The sequence below is a fragment of the Petaurus breviceps genome, unplaced genomic scaffold, assembly GCF_028583685.1.
Source record: "Petaurus breviceps papuanus isolate PSGF00001 unplaced genomic scaffold, PetGlider_PUasm1.0 229, whole genome shotgun sequence".
Taxonomy (NCBI): Eukaryota; Metazoa; Chordata; class Mammalia; order Diprotodontia; family Petauridae; genus Petaurus; species Petaurus breviceps.
The window spans coordinates 2,491,498-2,513,289 of NW_027185903.1; the positions used below are offsets into that span (position 1 = coordinate 2,491,498).

The window sequence follows — 21,792 nt, forward strand, 5'->3', positions numbered from 1 at the left end:
GGAATGACTTGCATTCTTTTATATTTGACTCAGTTCTCTGTATATTTTAGAAATATCAGAGACACTGGTTGTAAAAATTCTTTCCCAATTTTCTGCTTCCCTTCTAATCTTGGTTACATTGGCTTTGTTTGTACAAAAACTTCAATTTCATGTAATCAGAATTATCCATTTTGCATTTTATAATGCTCTCTATCTCTTGTTTGGTCATAAATTCTTTCCTTCTCCATGCATCTGACAGGTAAACTATTCCTTGTTCTCCCAGATTGCTTATAGTATCAACCTTTATATTTAAACCATGGACCCATTTAGACTTTATTTTGGTATACAGTGCAAGATATTGGTCTTTGCCCAGTTTCTGCCATAGGGTTCTTACTTTCTAAATCCAGTAATTGATTGTTTTTTCAACGAATCAAAAACCATTTGTTAAACATTTAAAACAAGCTAAGCATTCGTGGCACAATAAATAGAGAGACAGGCCTAAAGTCAGGGAGATTCCTCTCCCTGAGTTCAGAGCTGGCCTTAGCTGTGTGAACCCTGTTTGCCTCCATTTTCTGATCTACCAAAATGAGCTGGAGAAAGAAATGGCTCCCCACTCCAGTACCTCTGCCAAGAAAACCCCTAATAGGGTCACAAAGAGCCAGACAGGACTGAAGCAACTGAAAACAAAAAAAGCACTGTAGTCAAGAGTGGAAACACAGAGAAAAAGGTAGAAACAGTCTCTTCCTTCAAGGAATTCGTATTCTCAACTTGATAACAAGGAACATTTAAGAAATATAAGGAGTAGACAGCAACAATTATATGATAATAACAAATAGCATTTATATAGTGCCTACTGTATGCCAGCCACTGTGCTAAGCATTTTTTAACTATTTTCTCATTTAATCCTCACAACAACCATGGGAGGTAGATGCTATTATGATTCTCATTTTACAGATAAGGAAACTGAGGCAGAGAGAGGCTAAGCCCAGGGTCACACAGCTGGTAAATGTCTGAGATCAGATTTTAACTTAAGTCTTCCTGACTCCAGGCCCAGTGTTCTATCCACTGTGCTACCTAGTTGAATTTACAGGAACGTTCTATAAAACCTTTAAAGAATAATTAATAACAATACTATGCAAATTATTCAAAAGATTAAGAAATAAATCACTCTAGCAAAATCCATTTGTGAGAAAAATATATGGTTGGTTAAACCAAAGTTTAGGGATAGTTAAACCAAAGAAAGCTAAAGACCAATATAATTAATGACTATTGATTCAAAAATTCTAAATAAAATTCTGATAGAATAGGAGGAAAGCTGTGTCAGAGAAGAAGGCACAAAGAGCTGCAAGAGAAAAACCTTCTGCAAACAGTGAGATTGGAGCAGGGACTAGAAGGAAGTCACATAAACTAAGAGGCAGAGATGAGAAGAAAGAGAGGGCATTTTAGGTATGGGGTACTGCCAAGACAAAAGCACAGAGATAGGAAATGGAGTGTCCTGTATCAAGAACAGCATAGCTGGATTGTAGAGGGAATAGAGAGGAATAATATATAAAAAGACTGGAAAGATGGGAAGGAACCAGATTACAAAGTGCTTTGAATACCAAAAGACCTAATATTTTATCCTGGAACTAACAGGGAGACACTGGCATTTTTGAGCAAGCAAGTAACATGGTCAGACCTATATATGATCACTTTGGCAACTGAGTAGAGTGTGGATTGGAGGCAGGAAAACCAACTGAAAGACTATTACAATAGACAGGGTAAGAGGCAATGGGCATCTGGGTCTGTAAACAACCTGTTTTAACCGCGCGATTTTGACCACAGGAGGGCAAAAGAGACCCACTCCCTGCCCTGTGGTGGGTGAATGACAGAGGGGATGAAGTGAAATGGAACTTCCAGGAACTGGGTGAGTTGACCCGTCAAGCCGCCAGCATATTAACGGAGACCTGTGGCCTGCAGCGAGGAGACCGAGTGATTGTGATCCTGCCCCGGATTCCCGACCTGTGGCTGGTGACAGTGGGCTGTATTCGGGCAGGTCAGTGATCAAGCTTAGTCCCCAGGAAACAAATCTCACCAGTTAATAGGCAAGGGTTTCATGACACTCTTTGTCACAGGCACCCTCAGTCCCAGCTCATCCAACAATGTATTGCCAATTATTGTAGGAAATCATTTCTAAAAATATAAACCTTAACCTAAATGAGGGGAAATAATATATGAAATTGAGTAGGTCCTAAAAATATGATGAGAGAAAAGCAAATCTCAAGTCACTGAAAATTTTGACCTAATATATCCAGAAATTATACCTAATAAAGAAAGGGGTCATCAAAAATGCACTAAAGTCTCAAATGATGTTTTTTAATTTTTTTAAATGAACACTCTAACCCCAGAATAATGAAGGAAAAAAAAAAAACCTCTTTTAGAGTTTGACAACATGAACCCAACCAGTAAACTAATTCTTTATACCAAAGGAGAGTAATTTTAAATATTTTTTTCAATCAACAAAAATCCCTTTCACTTCCCCACCAGAGTGAAAGAAAAACAAAAACCTGTTGCAAACAAATGTTGGTCAAGCAAAACAAATTTTATATTGGCCATGTCCAAAATGAAAGAGCGAGAGAGAGCGAGAGAGAGAGAGAGAGAGAGAGAGAGAGAGAGAGAGAGAGAGACAGAGACAGAGACAGAGAGACAGAGAGAGAGAGAGAGACAGAGAGAGAGAGAGAGAGATTTATACTTATTATATACTCTGACTCTTATCTCAAGGAGACTAATTTTTAAAAGCTAGTATCAACTGTAGCCATCACGAGTGAATGCATTGTGCTGTAGTATTTGACAGAAAGTGTGAAAACATTTCAGGACCAGAACACAGCAATATATATTATCACAGTAAAAGCCAGAGGAGGGGAGGTGAAGCTATCGAGGAATATCCCTCAATGTAGACACCATCGTGGCAGAAGTGACTTGAGAAGATTATTGACACCCAATTAAAAATTTGAACACCATTTTCCCCAATTTAAGTAATTTAAAAAGTAGCATTAACAAAAGTATCTAGAAAGAAAAGGCATGTTAGACATTCTAACTTCCCTTAGTCAGCAGCTGGAAATAGAAATGAAGAGGTTAAAGCCTCCTAAAGGAGTAAGAGGAGTGGTGGCTAGAATTATAGATCAGAAGCTCACTCTCTATCATGAACTCAAAGGTGATAAAGTCCTGTACAAGTTGTTGCTGCTGTTCAGTCATGTCTGACTCTTCATGATCCCACTTGGGGTTTTCTTGGCAGAGACACTAGGGTGATTTGCCACTTCCTTCTCCAGCTCATTTTTGTAGATGAGGAAATTGAGGCAAACAAGGTTAAGTGACTTGACCAAAGTCATACAACTAATACGTGTCTAGGGAGTGATTTGAACTCAGGTATTCCTGACTCTAGGCCTGACACTCTATCTACTGCACCCTCTAGCTATCTATACTAGTACAGATTTGAAAATAACTTGGAGAATTCAATCAATAAACTGTATTGGAACCAGATCATTATCATAATCACTGAGATATAACATTGATACACAGAAATTTAAGTGCTATGTTTTGATAGATTATCACCATCCCAAATACTCATAATCAATCTACAAGCTACATGGAACCAAAAATTTTTAAATATAGAAACCTAAGAAAATCAAATCTGCTGCCAGAATTGTACCAGGAATGCTTTCAGTGTGCTTACAGATGGCCAGTTCATATCCTAATGGTTCTATTTAACTGCAAAAAGCAGTTGTTTTCTCATCTGTGCAATAGTCTGCAAAATATTAAATAGAAAGGAATAAGATCCTGATAGCAATTGTCAGAGACTTACTAGCTGTGTTACCTTGGGCAAGTCACTTAACTCTGTTTGCCACTCCAGTATCTTTGACCCCTAAATAGGGTTATGAAGAGATAAATACAACTGATCAAGTTTACATAGGGCAGCCTGGTTACATAGCGGATAAAGTGCCAGGCCTGGAGTCAGGAAGACTCCTCTTCCTGAGTTCAAATCTATATAACTACATAATAGCTAGCATTTATATAACACTTACTATATGCCAGGCAATGGCATTAAAAACCTTTCTAATTATTACCTCATTTGATTCTCAATAAAATCCTGGGAGGTAGATGTTTTTATTATTTCCATTTTACAGAAACTAAGGCAAATAGGGGTTAAGTGACTTGCCCAGGGTCATACAATTAAGTGTTTTGGGTCAGATTTGACCTCAGGCCTTTCTGACTTCAGGCTTGGCATCTATCTGCTGTTCCTCCATCATCTATAAGATAGGAAGAAGAATACTTGGCATAGGATTGCTATGAGGCTTAAATCAGGTAATAATTGGAAAGTGCTTAACACCATCACCAGGCACATAGTGTTATACAAATGTTAGCTATTATTAATAGGGCATCTAGGTGGTACAGTGGATAGAGAGCTGGGCCTGGAGTCTGGAAGACTCTTCTTCCTGAGTTCAAATCTGACCTCAGACACTTACTAGCTATGTGACCCTGGGAAAGTCACTTTATCCTGTTTGCCTCAGTTTCCTCATATGTAAAATGAGCTGGAGAAGGAAATGGCAAACCACTCCAGTATCTTTGTCAAGAAAACCCCAAATAAGGTCATAAAGAGTCAGACACAACTGAATACCAACAAATTATTAATTATGAAGAAACTGGAACAGATAGAAGTGAAAAGACTTGACCAAGTTCACACAGTATGTGAACAATCATGTGAACCAGGCATCTGACTCCAGATCCAGTACTTCTTTCACCATCCCTCAAACTCTTCAGCCTAGTATTCAAGGCTTTTCATGATTTATCTCAATCTACCTTTTCCAAATTTGTCTCTTACAATTCCCTGCATGCTCTTGTCTCCAAACAAATTGGGGTCCTCATTATCCCTGAAACATGTCCAGATCATTCCCTTCTCTGCCTATCAGAATCTTCTTCAGGTTTCAATGCCTGGCTCATGGCTTACCCACTCTGAGAAGTACTTCTTAACTGCTCCAAATCACTGTCATTTCTCTCTCCTGAACCTTATAGCCCTTCTTGTCTATAGCATTCAGTCTATATTTTGGATCATTGAGTCATAGGATTTAAGGCTGGAAGGGACTGTTTAATTAAACTCCTTCCTTTAAAAGATGAAGAAACTGAGATCTAGGGATGTGACGTGACTTGTCTGAGGACACACAGGAAGTAAAAGGTACAATCAAGATTTGAACCCAGGTTTTCACACTCCAAATTCAGTATTCTTTTCTTTATGCCTCCCTACCTCTCACAGATTATGTCTTTTGTGTTGTGTTTTCAATATGTTCCTGTCTTACAAAACAGGGCACAATCAATCACTCAGTCAACAAGCATTTTATTAAGCACCTGCTGTATGCCAAGAATGGTTTTTCATGCTCTGAAAAGGAAGATGAAAATGAATCCAGAAGCCCAGGAAACTTGCTAGCAATCAAGCTATGATTTTTATCTGGTGTCTATGACTATTATCTATGAACTTTCAATCAGGAAGCATGACCTTAGGGAACTAGAATATGAAAAACTTAGGGGAAAGTGTGCTGGGCTGGATTGAATAGATCTGAATTAATAATATCTGACATGTATATGGTACTTTACATGCATTATCTCATTGGAATCTCACAAAGAATCTTTATGAGGTAGGTGCTACAGTCATCATTAGCCCCATTTTGCAGATGAGAAAATAAAGGTTTAGATAGGTTGAGAGGTCACATGTTTTCACAAGTGTCAGGAGATGATCCAAACCCTGCTTTTCCTAAAGCCAAGTTCAGTATTTTATCCACTATATTCTAATCTCTCTTCTGTCACAAACTCAACGTGTGAAATTGAGTTAGTTATTTCCTTCCTCTGGATCTACTAGAAAATGAGAGGGTTAGCTAAGGCCCAGATCTAAAAATCCTACAACATTTATTTTGCTCAGGACTTGTTTTACTACCTGGAGCAACCCAGTTGACAGCCAGAGACATCCTCTACCGGCTGCTATCATCAAAGGCCAAATGCATCGTGACCAGTGAAAGCTTGGCCCCAGCCGTGGACTCTGTGGCCTCTGACTGCCCTCAGCTGAAAACCAAGCTTCTGGTATCTGAGAATAGCCGAGATGGGTGGCTAGACTTTAAGACACTACTTAAGTGAGTCTGTAACTCCTCTAACCATGATCAGGGGGAACTCTGGGAAACTTGAATGTCTCTTCTGAAGTACTAAGAAGCAGTATGGTGTCATTGAAAGAATCCTGGACTGAGTGTCAAAAGGCCAAAATTAAAGTACCAAATTTTCTATGAACAACTGTATGACACTAGGCACATCACTTCCTCTCTCAGAAACAGTTTCCTCATTTATAAAAAGGTCCAAGGGGCGGCTAGGTGGCACAGTGAGTAAGAGCACCAGCCCCAGAGTCAGGAGGATCCAGGATTGGTTCCGGCCTCAGATACTTAACACCCACACAAAAAAGCTGGCTGTGTAACCTTGAGCAAGTTACTTAAACCCAATTGCTTTAAAAAAAATAAAAATAAAATAAAACAAGGTCCAAGGTCCCTTTAAGCTCTATATTTCCTAACCCTCTGAACCACAGAGTCTAACAGTGCAAAGTTGTATCTAGGGAGGGCAACCGGGACTTTGCTTCTGGGAGTAGAAATTTAAAGGGTGCCAAAAACACTTAGATGACTGCAATAGGTTGAAAAAAACTGAGCTTAGCACCTAGTTAGCAAGAATACTTATTTAGCATTCAAAGCTACCAGGTGACATGTTTCTATACACCCCTCCAACAGGTGAGTAGAAGGTGAGGTCCAACCTGGACTGAGCCCACCCTTCCCTCTCTCCCTGCAGAAGGCCCCTCAGCAGCAGTATATGTCCCAAGGGTTCTATCTCCCTATCAGAAGGCAATGTGCCAGGGTCTCTCATTCCAGAATCCCTTCCAAAGATCTGATATTATTCTCTGTAGTTTCCCTTCCTCCATCAAGTAAATTTGTCTAAAAGTTTATTTGGGGCAACTGCAAGGTGGCACATTGAATAGAGCACCAATCCTGGAGTCAGGAGGATCCGAATTAAAATCCAGTTTCTGACACTTAACACTTACTAGCTGTGTGACCTTGGGCAAGTCACTTAACCCCAACTGCCCTGCATTCCCCTGGCAAAAAAAAGTTTATTTGGGGGCACTTTTTTGCTGCTTGCTCAGGGTGCTGTAGAATTGCTAGTTACTACATTTGAACATTTTGGAGATTCTTTGAAAAAGAAGAAAAATATGTTTAACTTAATTCACTGGCCCACATCAACTTGTAAGCTACTAGGGTATTACCTGTAACCTGCTAATACTTGTAACATTATGTGAGTGATTGTTACCAGGTGTCTAGAAGGTTTTCATCATTTAGTCATTTTAATTGAAGGTAAATGTAACAAAGGCAGCTAGGTGGTGCAATGGCCTGGAGTCAGAAAGACTCATCTTCCTTAGTTTAAATATGGCCTCAGACATTTACTCTCTCTGTGACCCTGGGCAAATTATTTAATCCTATTTACCTCAGTTTCCTCACCTAGAAAATGACCTGGAGTAGGAAATGTCAAACCACTGCAATTTCTTTGCTAAGAAAACACCAAATGGGGTCATAAAGTTGGACATTAATAAAATGACTAAACTACAACAAAAAAAAATGTAATAAGTAAACCATGTGATTAAATTTACAGAGCCTGCATGCCTATAAATTTTTATTCATGTGGGCCTACTTTGAAAAAATGTGGGTATCCATCCTCTAAATCACAGGATCATAGAATCAGAACCAAAAAATTGGTAGAAAGACAAGATTTGAAACCAGGTCCTGTGACTGCAAATACAGTTTTCCCTCCACAATACCACACTTCCCCCCCCCCCAACATTCACACACTTGGTCAAGTAGAGGACCCCCTAGCACAAGGGCCAGTCTACATTTTTAAAACATTTTGATAAATATTTAATCATAATTGGGCTCCTCTGTAATCCTATGTATTTTATTCTATGTATTTAAAAACATTATTTTTGAGAATTCTTTTTAATAAACATTTATTAAGCAACTACTATGTTCCAAGAACATGTTAAACACTCTGGGGATTTTGTTGTTATTCAGTCTTTTTCAGTCATTTCTGACTCTCTGGGTCCCCATTTGAGGTTTTCTTGGCAGAGTCACTGGAGTGGTTTGTCATGTCCTTCTCCAACTCATTTTACAGATGAGGAAACTGAGGCAAACAGGGTGAAGTGACTTGCCCAGAGTCACATCCACTAGGCATCTGAGGCTAGATTTGAACTCAGTCTTCCCGATTCCAGGTCTGGCATTCTGTGCTCTATGGCACCAACTACCTGCCCATATCCATGCTCTAGCATCCATTTTATTCCTCTCAAGAGAATGCAGAACAATGAAGCTAATGACTGTCATTTCATCTCAAATGCCTTACAGAGCTGCATCTGTGGACCACGCTTGCGTAAAGACAAAATTACAAGAGCCTATGACTATCTTCTTCACCAGTGGAACTACAGGCTCCCCCAAGATGGTCTTGCATATGAATGGGCTTTCACTGAGATCAAGTTTCCCATCTACGTAAGGGAAGGCTGGGGAGCAGTGAAGGGGGGAGCAAGGGGACTGTCAGAGCCTCAGCCACAGACCCTGGGCTTAAACTAAGGCAGGCCTAATGAAAATCAGATCTAAAAGAATATTAATTAATTATGCTTCTCCCCTGGTTCCCTCTGATTGCATTTTTCCTAGTTTTTTTGTGCCTAGAAATGAACATTTAATGTTTGCTGAAACCTATAAGACTGAGACTATTTGGGAGGAAAAAGTTAAGATGCAGCGATATGGAAGAAAAATGAATTTTGCAAGTCAGGTACAGGGTTTTCAAACTGGATAATATTGATTAAAACAGTCTGTAAAACTTTATCTGTTCCTGATTAAAGGCCATTCCCTGGTATTAAAAAACAAAACAAAGAGAGAGAGAGAGAGCAAGTAGCTTGCTTCCATCTGCATTCAGACTCTGTAGTTCTTTCTCTGGATGTGGATAGCCCTCTCCATCATGAGTCTTTCGGAGTTGTCTTGTAGCCTTGCATTGCTGAGAGGAGCCCAGTCTATCGAAGTCAGTCATCACAGATACGATGTGTCTGTAATTGCGTACAATGTTCTCCTGGTTCTGCTCCCCTCGCTCTGCATCAGTTCATATAAGTCTTTCCAGATTTCTCTGAAGTCTGCCTGTTCAGCATTTCTTATAACACAATAGTATTCCATTACATTCATATACCACAACTTGTTTAGCCATTCCCCCATTGATCATTTCCTGGTATTTCAATGTATTATATGAGAAGCTCCAATGCCTGACTTGGAATAATAATCATAGTCAGCATTTATAAAGCACTTTCAGGTTTACCAAGTACCTTATATATTCTCTCATCTGAAATGAGCACTATTATCATGCCTATTTCATGGGTGAGGAAACTGAAACTCTCTGAGGGAGATAAAGTGACTTGCTCAGAGTCACAGAGCTGGAAAGTATCTGAGATGGTATTTGAACTCAGGTTTTCTTTGAGTCCAAGACCAGCATTCTATCTACCACACTGCCTATAGCACTAGCAAAACAAGAGGTAATAACTTCAATTGCCATATGGTCAAGCTAGACTCTGACTCACAGCTATAGGCTACCTCAAGGATTTAAACTAATCCATCAACCTCCTCTCCCACCCTAGAACCAAAACAAACAGTACAGAACTTGTTGGTTGAAATCCGAACCCAAATATTCTTTTTTTGTTTCTTGGCTGAATCATGACCCAGATAATTTTGATTCTAAGAGACATATATAAAGGACCAAATGAAAACAGAGCCAGACATGGTAGCACAGAGGAAAGAGGATTAGCCCTGATATCAGATAGATCTGGATTCAAGTCTCAGTTCAGACACTAATCATTCCTTTCCTAGCCTCCATGACCTTAAAAGGAGGGGATTAAGAGTAGATAGGGTAGGGACGGCTAGGTGGCACAGTGAGTAGAGCACCGGCCCTAGAGTCAGGAGGACCTGAGTTCAAATCCAGCCTCAGACGCTTAACACTTACTAGCCGAGTTACCTTGGGCAAGTCACTTAACCCTGTTTGCCTCAGTTTCCTGAGTTGGAGATGCAAATGGTAAACCTTTCTAGTTTCTTTGCCCAAAAAAACTCCAAATAGGATCACAAAGAGTTAGACACAACTGAAGCAAGTGGACAACAGCAGAGTAGATAATTTATGAAATCCTTTGAAGCTCTATTATCCTATAATATTCTCTATGACTCTGAAAGTCATGGTGATATGAGGGATAGAGAGACAGTTTCAGAGATACAAAGACTTGAATTCAAATCCTTCTTGTGGCCCACACAGAAAGCAAGACTCTCAGTGAGACAGTTAACCTTTCAATGTTCTAGGCAATTCATTTGAAAAGGGATTTTCCTCATCTCAGAGTTCCCTATATCACTGAAAATCATGGTTCCAATACCTATTAGTTTCTATGACTTAATAAAATTATTTTTATTTTCCAGTGATTGAACCAAAGCCTCAAAAACTGTCAGACCTGAATTTCCATTTCTTTCAAGTCCCTGCCCCACCTTACACAAATACTCCATCATTCCCTGACTGTTTCACAAGAGGAACCAAAGAAAGACTTTTAACTATACCTCACAACTCCCTCCTTCTTCATTCCCTATCATTGGGGCAAAAGCCTCATCTTCCTGAGTCAAAGACCACCCATTAGTATAGAGCATGATCCTCAGAAAAGGTATGTTGATAATACCAGTAAGGGAGGGGGAAGGTGAAACTCTTATTCTGGTTCTTCCACACCCCCACCGTCCCCCACCCTACCCCCCTCAGTGATCTCTCTGTGTTCCTTGTCACTACTTTGGACAAACTCAACATAATAGCACCATCACCCAGGATCAAAAGTTCTGTGTCATCTTTGACTCTTGCCTCTACCTACCATCCCCATGTCCAGGCACCATGTCCTTGCTGAGTTAATCATCACAATATCATTCACCTCTAACACTTCCTCTGCATTCCCACTGTCACTAATACAGCACACTACTGGTTTCCTCTTACCTAGACTACTAAAATAGCCTCCTAAAAGGCCTTCCTTTCTCCAATCTCTTCCCATTCCAATTTAACCTATACTGCTGCCAAATTAATCTTCCTAAAGTACCAATCTTGATCATACCAATCTCCTGTTCTGAAACCTTCAATGGCTCCCTATTACCAAGTGACTCATACAAGTTTGTTAGTTGACATTCAAGGCCCATTACAACCTAACTCCAATTTATTTTCACATTCTAATTTTTTACTAAGTTTGAAAACTAATTCTTTATTCCTTCTTCCCTTACCTTTTGTTGTAGTGAAATTGAACTACTTGATATTCCCTGAATACATTTTGTACTTTTTTCTTTTTTGTATGTTTGCTCAATGATATTCTCTTTGCCTAAGATGCCCTTATCCACATCACATACAACTCTACTTCCTAGACCAGGGTTGGGGAACCTGTGGCCTCCAGGCCACATGTGGCCCTCTAGATCCTCAAGTGTGACCCTTTGACTAAATCCAAACTTCACAGAACAAATGCCCCTAATAAAAAGATCTGTTCCGTAAAACATGCACTCGGTCAAAAGGTCACACCCAAGGGCCTAGAAGGCCAGATATGGCCTCAACGCTGCAGGGTCCCTACCCCTGCCCTAGACCTTCAAAGCTCAGTTCAAATGCTGCCTTCTCCATAAAGCCTTCCCTGCCTCCTCCCCAGCTAGAGCTGACTCCCTCCTTTCTTCTATCATAGCACTTAGTACTTCTCTTATTTTCACCTTGTATTATAATTAACCATAAGAGCAAATACTTTTGTGATACTTTGAGGTTTACCAAGTACTTCTACATATGTGACCACATTTGATTCTCTCAGCAACCCTAGGGGTTAGCACTGACCATTGTTATCTCCATTTAACAGATGAATAAATTGAGAATTAGAAAGGTGAACTGACTTGCCCATGACCTCACTGTTATAGCAAGTGTCAGGGGCAGGATTCAATCCCAGGTCTTTGCTGACCCCAAATCTAGACCTCTTTCCACCATAGTGTCCCCCCTATTTTTGTGTACGTCTTATCTATATTGGAAACTCTTTGAAGGCAGAAGCCCTATCTTACCTTTCTATCTCCACACAGTCAATGTCTGCTAAATAAATAAATTAGTACTCCCGTCCTCTAAATGACTCCTGTCAATCAATGATACTTTCATCACCATAAACCTAGTTCTTACCAATGCGACCACTAAGCACTGACTCTCTAGGAGCATCCATCCAGTTCTGACTCCAGTAATCCTTGTTTTCTCAGTTCCACAAATTTACCATTTATTTTCCCACTTATTTTTTATTATTATTTTATTATTCCCACTTATTTTTATTTCCCAGTTATTCTTTAGACCATGCTTATGATTTACGGATGTAGGGAGCTTACCTCCCAGGGTTGTTGTGAGGATTAAAGAGATAATCATTATAAAGTGTTTGACACAGTGACTGGCATATGTACAGTAAGCATAATATAAATGTTAGTTGTTGTTTTGGGGGGAGGTTGTTTATTATTTTGGAGGGGAAAAGGGAAGGCAATTAGGGTTAAGTGACTTGACCAAGGTCACACAGCTAGTAAGTGCATCAAGTGTCTGAGGCAGGATTTGAACTCAGGTCCTCCTGACTCCAAGAGCCAGTTTTGTTCCCTATTATTACCAAATCAGATCAGCAAATGATCTGCAACCTAAAGTCTTAGAGTTTCACCTCTTCCTATTAGAACTCCTAGTTTCCTTCAAGATTCAACTCAGGCACCACCTTCTGCCTTAGTCATTTTTTGGTCCCCCTGGTTTCAAGTGCCTTCCCCTCTAGAGTTACCTTGTTATCTGCTTTATATAAGTTTGTAAGTTTCAGAGAAGGTGCCAACCTTCATTGGTGATGTCATTTCACCACCTGAGAGTTCGCTATATCAGCAAGTCCAATCTGTAAGCATATGTATATACACATACATATGTACGTACGTACATACATAGATGTGTCTATGTGGGCATATACATATATGTGTATATATACACACACATTTTCTCCCTCATGAGAACGCAAGCTAAGGCAGAGGCTTTTTTTTAATATCCTTGGCCTAGCAAAGTGCCTGACAAATAAAAAGAACACTTAATACATACTTGATGATTGATTGGTCAAAGAGTGGCCAGGGGTAATGAGAGTCAGAGGCAGGATTTGAACCCAGGTCCTCCAGACTCGGAGGCCAGCTTCTGCATAGTCCATAGTGCTTCCTCTCCCAATTAATTCCTTAAGTACTAATATTTCTATTTTGGAGTTAGCAGGCAAATCTTGAAACTTACAAGTTCTGATATCTCATGGTGCGTGATAGAGCCTGGCTGGATTTACTCATTTGTGCAGTCTGTGCTAGAACCTTGGCAAGCAGGAAGCTGCAGCTTCATCCATGACATGCCCCAGTTCAACCCTGAGATCATTCTAAAGGTAAGAAGAATAAAGCTTTACCTTGACTGGCCCACTATCACCCACCAGAATAGCTACAACCATGTAGTTTGGTGAGCTAACCCTACCCTTGGAGCCAGAGAGAGCCAGAGGGCCAGAGCCAGTTCAGTCATTTTCAGTTGGGTCTGACTCTACCTGACCCCTTTTGGGGTTTTCCTGGCAAAAATACTGGAGCGGTTTGTCAGTTCTTTCTCCAGCTCATTTTACAGATGAGGAAACTGAGGCAAACAGGGTTAAATGACTTGCCCAGGTTCACATAGCTAGTAAGTGTCTGAGGCCAGATTTGAACTCACTTCCCTGACTCCAAAACCAATGTTCCATCCACTGCACTACATCGCTGCAGTGGGAGCCAGAGGACATGGGTTTGAATCCCAGTTCTGCCACTAGGCCTCACTTCCTCATCTAGAAAATAAAGGCCTCTGAAGCCTTTTCTGGCTTTTCATCTACAACCCTACTATCTCACCATTGGCAAACAGAGACCTGAGTTTGAATCTTTGCTGCCCTTGTGACAGTAAGCAAGTCATTTCACCTATGTGTAACTCAGTAAGCAAGGTATATGGGTGTTCAGAGAAGACTAGCAGCTCTAGTATGAGGGCTACCAAGCCCTTTCAGGGCTGCTTTCCACATTTGGTGTCCACCTGATTTACTCAACTCCCATGTGTGGCTCTAAGAAGTTGTCACACATGCGGCCGCCACACCCCAGCAAACCATTTCAGCAGATGGGTTGAGGGTAATCAAGGTAATCAAGGGGTCTCAAACCCCGTGGTGAGTTAGGGGGTGTCTATCCCAAGCATGGGAAGACTTTCCCTGGAATATCAGGTAGATGAGAACAATTTGTTTCCATGGCCTTGAAGGCGACTTACACAGGTGCTATAGCCATGCTTAAGCTTGGTCAGACATGGAAGACTCCAAGGTCATCCTGCTCCCCAAGCCATCACCAGTCTTCTTGACTATTGTCTTGCTACTGAGCTCCAATGATTCTGCAAGAGAGAGTGAGGCCAGTTACTTCACATAACTGCCCCACTTAAATGCAAGTTATTTGTAAGTAAAAATTCATCAGCCAATACCATTTTACCATTTTTACCTACCTCAAAGTCCTGCAGCAACAGGCAAGTGATGAAGTAGCAGGTACAGATACATTCAGAGCTCCTGCTCTGATTCACAACCTGATTCACAGATTCACAACCCTGCACACAGGCAGCTTAGACAATAGGGTCATCTTCTCACTGGACTGAAAAAGCAGTGTGATTCAGCAGTCCCCTGAGTGTCTGAATGGCCTTTGGGGGGGGTTGCCTTTTTGGAGGGGGGAAAGCAGGGCAATTGGGGGTGTGACTTGCCCAAGGTCACACGGCTAGTAAATGTTAAGTGTCTCAGGCCAAATTTGAACTCAGGTCCTCCTGACTCCAGGGCTGGTGCTCTATTCACTGCATCACCTAGCCACCCCCATGAGCAGCCTTTTTAAAGTACTCACCTCCTGGGATGAGGAAGGGGCTAGAAAAGGAGCCCTAAAAATTGTGTTTCACTCAACCCTAGCCTGCTTACCATGGCAAGGAGGGGCCCCCACCCTGCAATCAAAACACAAAAATATGTACAAAAACTTTTGTGAAGATGATTCCACTCACCATCAGTACATGGAAAGTGCACAGACTTATAAACAACATACAATCCAGTAGACCTGAAAGACAAACAGCCCTGAGTGAAACAAGGCTAGCAAATGAAGGCCAGTTTACCAAAGTCAGAGCTGGATATACAGTCTTCTGGAGTGGCTACAGTGGTGAGGAGTACTGTAAAGTTGGCACAGGTTTTGCAACCAAAACTAATCAACAAGTTTGTATACCTCCTAAAAGAAGTGAATAACAGGCTCATGACAATGCAATTGCCATGTTCAAGAAAGCTCCATGCCACTATCATCAGCGTATATGCTACCACTATGATGAACCCTAATGAAGTCAAAGAAAAGTTTACGAAGACCTGGAGACCCTTATCATCAATGTGCCCAAAGAGGACAAGCTTGTAACTTAGGTGACTTTAACACCAGAGTAGGCACAGACTATCAGACATGGGAGAGAGTCCTTGGGAGGAATAGAGCTGGAAACAGCAACAGCAACAATTACTAAAGACTGAATACTTGTGTGTCTCATGACTTTTTCATTACTAACACTGTCTTTTGTTTATCTAAACACAATAAAACTTCATGAGTACACCCTCACAACAAACTAGTATTTAATAGACTATGTCATTATAAGGAGAAGAGACAGGATGTGAGAGAGAGGAAGGCAATGTGTGGCACAGAGTGCTGGACTGATCATAGACTTATGCTTTCCAAACTAAATATATTTTTATTCAACAAAAGCAGTGACTCTAAGGCAAGATGACTACCAGAAGATTTAATGTCAACAGATTAGAGCCTGTCTCTGTGCAGGAACAGTTCATTCCTAATTTGGAGGGAAAGCTGAGCCAACACACAGTGGCAATAGTAGAACAGAAAAGGAGTTGGCAGCTTTCAGAGATTTGGTGCTCAGAATCTTATTTACTCATCTGGGCCAGAGCACTCACAAAAATCAAGACTGGCTTGATGAAAATGATGGGTAAACTCACAAGTTGCTAAATAAAAAACAGAACTCCACAGAATTTACCAGTAAAATAATTCATTCATCGCTAAGAAGGCAGTATTTAAGTCAAAAGTAAAGTACAAGCAAAGCTTAGAGAGATACAGAATTCTCGGCTCAATAAAAAGGCAAATGAAAGTCAGTTTTGCACTGATAGTAACAATTCATAACTCTTTTGTTAGACACCCTGAAGCCTGTTTATGGACCAAAAACCTATGGTACATCTCAACTGCTAGGGGCTGATGGAGCCACACTGATTAATGATCCTGGAGAAATGGGCTGAACATTTTCATAGTGTTCTCAACAGACTGTCATCAATCAATGTTGAAGCCATTGACCTCAAGCTGAAGTCAAAGTTTCAACTGAAGAAGGGGTTTTGAATGCCACAAGGCTCCTTCCATGTAGGTAAAGCACCTGGTATTGATTCTATTACCAGCTAAGATTTACAAGGCAGGGGGTCTGCTGTTCATACAAAAGCTGACTGAAATTTTCTAGGTCATATGGCAAGGGGAGGTTATCCCCCAGGAGTTCAAGGATGCCTCCATTGCCCATCTCTATAAAGGTAAAGGAAATAGATTGTCCTGTAACAATCACAAGAAGGTTCCTCTCTTAGTCACTGCTGGCAAGATTCTTACCAGAGTCCTCCTTAATAGGCTGGTCCTTAAACTGGAAGATGGTCACCTACCTGAGAGGCAGTGTAGCTTCAGAAAGGGCTGAGTAATGATTGATATGGTTTTTACTACCTGATAACTCCAGAAGAAATGCCAGGAGCAGAACAGAGGTCTGTTTTTGTTAAGTTGATAAGTCTTTTGATACTGTCATGAGGGTTTGTAGAAAATCATGGCAAAATTTGGTTTCCTAGGGAAATTCATTAGTGTTGTATGTCATTTTCATGATGGCATGTTTGCAAGGGTCCTGGATAATGGATGATGTTCTCATACTTTACCAATCATCAATGGAATAAAGCAGGGTTGTGTGTTTGCTGCTATGCTTTTTAGCATGAAGTTTTCAGCCATGCTTTCAGACACTTTCAAAGAGGACAAAAATGGCATCAAGATCAACTACAACACTAATGGTAAATTATTTAACTTGAAAAGGCTACAAGCCAAGATCAAAGTAGAGGGAGAGTTGGTCTGTGACTTTTTATTTGCAGATGATTGTGCACTCAATGCAGCCTCTGAGGCTGAGATGCAACAAAGTATGTATGAATCAATTCTCTACTGCTTGTGCCAATTTGGGCCTAACAATTATCACCAAGAAAATAGAGGTTCTCCACCAGCCAACACTACATCATCCATACATGGAACCATCAATGACAGCAAATAGAGAAATTTTAAATGCTGTGGATACAATCACTTATCTTGGCAGTATACTTTCCAGGGATGTGCATATAGATGATGAGGTTGACACATTCATTGCCAGAGCTAGCTCAGTTTTTAGGATACTCCAGAGGAAAATGTGGGAGAGAAGAGGTTTTAGACTGTCTACCAAACTGAAAGTCTACAGAGCTATTGTGCTGACCTCATTGTTGTATGTCTGTGAAACCTGGACAGTATACCAGCAACATGCAGGAAATTGAATTGCTTCCATCTGAATTGTCTTGGGAAGATTCTGAAGGTCACCTGGCAGGATAAGGCAAAGGACCCTGAAGTCCTTTCTCCAGCTAAACTGTCAAGCATTCAAATTCTACTGTAGAGAGCACAGCTCCAATGGGCTGACCACAATGCCAAACATACATTTGCCTAAACAACTATTTTGTGGAAAACTTATGCAAGGCAAGCACTCACATGGAGCTCAGAAGAGACAGCACAAGAATACTCAGAAGAATTTTGTAATCAATTGCATGACATGGGAGACACTTGTATGGGACCACCCGGAATGGAAAACCCATATCAAAGAAGGTTCCGTGCTCCATGAGCAAAGCAGAATTGCAGTAGCTGAAAGGAAATGTGAGATGTACAAATTTAGAGACATCTCCACCCCAAATATTGATAAAGACTATTGTTACCCAATCCATGGTAAAGTCTTCCAAGCTAGTATTGGTTTGATCATCCATAGTCAGACACACTGTACATTGACTCCAACATAGTGATGTCATTTTGGTCCTTCTTGAAGGAACCAACTAATCAATCTTATCACTCAGAACTGCTCCATCTCCTAGAACCTAAACTCCAGCCTTCTCCTCTCTAACTACAATCTCCCTCTTCTATTAGACCTGTTTTTTTATTGTGGTATTAAATTGAAAGACATTTATGAAGGGTCTACTATGTGCCAGACACTATGTTAAGTTTTTTTTTTTACAAATATCTCATTTGATTAACAATCCTGTGAGATAGATGCTATTTATCTCCTCATTTGAGTGTTAAAGAAACTGAGGCAGTTAGATGTTAAGTGACTTGTCCAGGGTCACACAACTAGTAAGTGTCACAGTCCAGGCCCAACTCCCAGTGTACCATAAGCTGTCTCTATAGGAAAGGCCTTTTATAGGAAGAAACATCTGAGCTGAGCTTTAAAGGAAACTAGGGATTCTAAAAGATAGTAGTAAGGAGGGAGTATGTTCCTGGAATCAGGAACACAGCATGGGCAAAGGCATAAAGATTGGAGGAGGATGCCATTAATGTATCAAAGTCCTAGAGGAGATGGCAGAGGATGGAAGTAGTTAAAAGTTATGAATGAAAGGAAAATTGCTTCTTCCTCTGAAATAGGAGGGAAGCAAGAGAGGATGAGTGAAGATGCTGAGAAATTTTGAGATGTGGAAGGAGTTCATTTTGAATCAACATAGACATCTCAGTGGTACAAGAGATGAACTCACTTGCTAAAAGTCACGGGGTGGGTGTAAAGAAGGAATGAGGTTAGAAGCATGAGGAGACTAAAAGTCAGAAATAGCTGCTGAGAGTAATGAAATAAGGAAGCAACAAGAGATGAATAGAGACTAAACAGTACAGAAGGAGAGTGGTGTATAATAAAACTACCAGTTCATCACAACTTCCCTTGTCACCCTACCCCTTGGTAAGCAGGATTAATATATTTCCCAATGGTAACCCTTACTAATATATTTTCCCCAATCTTCTGTAAATCCTGCCCTACTACTAAAATCCCCAATTTGAAATTTACCTTTCTCCCCATCCCCATCTTCAGGCTCTCCTCCTCTTCTTGATTCTTTCCTCCTTGCTATCCTGAAAACAAATTCTAATATCCTCTGAGCTAAAGTCCCATCTTCTTCCTTTCTTCCTTCCTTCCTGCCAAACTCCTCCACTCCCTCATTGCCCACTCAGTCATTCACCTTTACAATATGGCTTCCTTCCCAAGCTCTTCCTGAAATCAGTCTTTCAAAAGTCACTAATGACTTCCTAATCACAAAATCCAACATGCTTTCCCTAGTCCCTTGATTTATCTGTTTCACTGGACAGTTATCTTCTTATTGAAAATTTCTCTTACTTTGGTTTCCATGGAAGCCTTTTCTATTGTCCTTCTTGCTTTCCTGATCTTTCCCCAATCTTCTTCAATGGCTTATTTCTTTTCCTGCTCCCTAAACATTGTCATGCTTCAAAATGCTATTCTGTACTTCACTGAGAGTCATATCTTCCAGGAATAAGGAGGTGATTGCCCCTCTGTTTTTGCCCTTATCAGATTTCTTTTGGAGCATTTTATGCATTTCTAGACACCAGAAGGACATGGCCTAAGCTGGAGTGTGTCCAGGGGAAGAAACCAAGATGATAAAGAGCTTGAGTCCAAGTCATGTGAGAATCAGTTGAAGGAACTAAGAATTTTAAGAAAATATTCAGGGGGCATATAATACCTGTGATCAAGTATTTGAAGAACTGTCAGGTGGAAAGAGAATCAGACTTGTTCTATTTGGCCCCTGAAGGCAGAACCAGGAAGAGTAGGTAAAAGATGCAATGAGCCAAAAATAGACTTGATTTCAGAAAAAAAAATTTACTCACAATTAAAACTGTCTCAAAGTGGAATAGGATGCCTCAAGATGTGACGGTTTCCCCTTCCTTGGAGGTCTCCAAGTAAAGGCTGGATAACCAATTTTCAGATACATTGAAATAGGGATTCCTTTTGTATATAGATTGGGTTAGATGGTTCCTAACATCCTTTCTAACTCCCCAATCCTATGATTGTATCATGTATCTGTAATATTTTTAGATCTCACCCCTTCTTCTACATTTCCATTGCCACAACCCTTGTTATCTCTCAATCCAGACTAAGAAATAACTTCTTAATTGGTTTCCCCACCTCCAATCTCTTCTTATTTATTCTATTTATTCTATATACCCATTTATTCTACATATTTAGTCCCCAGATTAACCTTTCTAAAGCCCAGTTACAATATAGTTTCCCTGCTCAAAAACATTATTTCAATAGCTCCCTACTATCTAAAGTACAAACATTGGCCCAGATTTGAGGAGGTTTTTTATATCTTCTTTTTCCTTTAAAATGTATTTATTTTTAGTTTACAACATTCAGTTTCACAAGTTTTTGAGTTCCAAATTTTTCCCCCTCCCTCTCATCCCCCCAAAGATGGCATGCAATCCGATATATATTCTACATATACCTTCACATTAACCAAATTTTCACAAAGTCAAGTTGTAAAGAATCATAACCAATAGAATGAACTACGAACGAAACAAACAAAACAAAAAGAAAGCAGATAGTTTGCTTCAATCTTGCCTTCAGACTCCACAATTCTTTCTCTGGATGTGGATAGCCTTTTCCATCATGAATCTTTTGGAGTTGTCTTAGAACCTTGCATTGCTGAAAAGAGCAAATTCTATTAAAGTCAGTCATCACAGATACAATAAGTCTGTAATTATGTACAATGTTCTCCTGGTTCTGCTCCCCTCACTCAGCATCAGTTCATATAAGACTCTCCAGGTTTTTCTGAAGTCCAACTGCTCCTCATTTCTTATAGAACAATAGTATTCCATTACATTCTTATACCATTTTTTTTACATCTTTAAAGATTTTCAATATGCAGTGTGGTTCCCTCTTTTGCTACAATCACTTATTTTACATGATTTGACATGGTATTCACAAGATTTTTGCACATATTCCTTAATTCTTGAACATGAAATATATTTATACTTTGAACCAGTTTAATGGTATATAATGGTACTCTAATGATAGAGTGCTGAGCCTGGAGTCAAGAATACCTGAGTTCAAATCTGGACATCATATACTTACTATATAATCTTGGGTAAATTTCAAAGGAAGAAGTAATCCTTTCATTCATAACTATTAACTACTCCCATCCTCTCCCATCCCCTCTAGGATCTTTATATATTCATGGCATCCACCCTCCATTCTTTATGCCTTTGCACATGCTGTGTGTATCCCTCATTCCAGGAACATACTTCCTTTTTATCCCTGTCTCTTAGAATTCCCAGTTTCCTTCAAAGCTCAGCTCAGATGGTGCCTCCTATATGAGTCCTTTTCTATAGAGGTAGCTGATGGTGCACTGGATAGCAAATTTACCTCTAGGTAAATTAATCTTGGTTTGGTTCAGTTTCCTCAAATATAAAATGGAGATAATAATAGCCCCTACTTCTTATGGTTGTTGTGAGGATCAAATGGGACTATATTTGCTTAACATGGTATGTGGCACATAGTAGGCATGATATAAATATTCTCTCCCTTTCTTCCCTCTCTTAT

At 40.1% G+C, this 21,792-nt stretch overlaps 1 protein-coding gene across 1 annotated transcript in view; it reads left to right on the forward strand.

Moving 5' to 3' along the window:
• LOC138167345 (acyl-coenzyme A synthetase ACSM1, mitochondrial-like) overlaps positions 1-21,792 on the forward strand; it is a 55,298-nt gene that overhangs the window by 8,546 nt on the left and 24,960 nt on the right. The window contains 4 exon segments of the mRNA XM_069096070.1: positions 1,804-2,014; positions 5,927-6,134; positions 8,424-8,564; positions 13,348-13,507. Of these exon segments, the coding sequence (XP_068952171.1) occupies positions 1,804-2,014; positions 5,927-6,134; positions 8,424-8,564; positions 13,348-13,507 (720 nt within the window).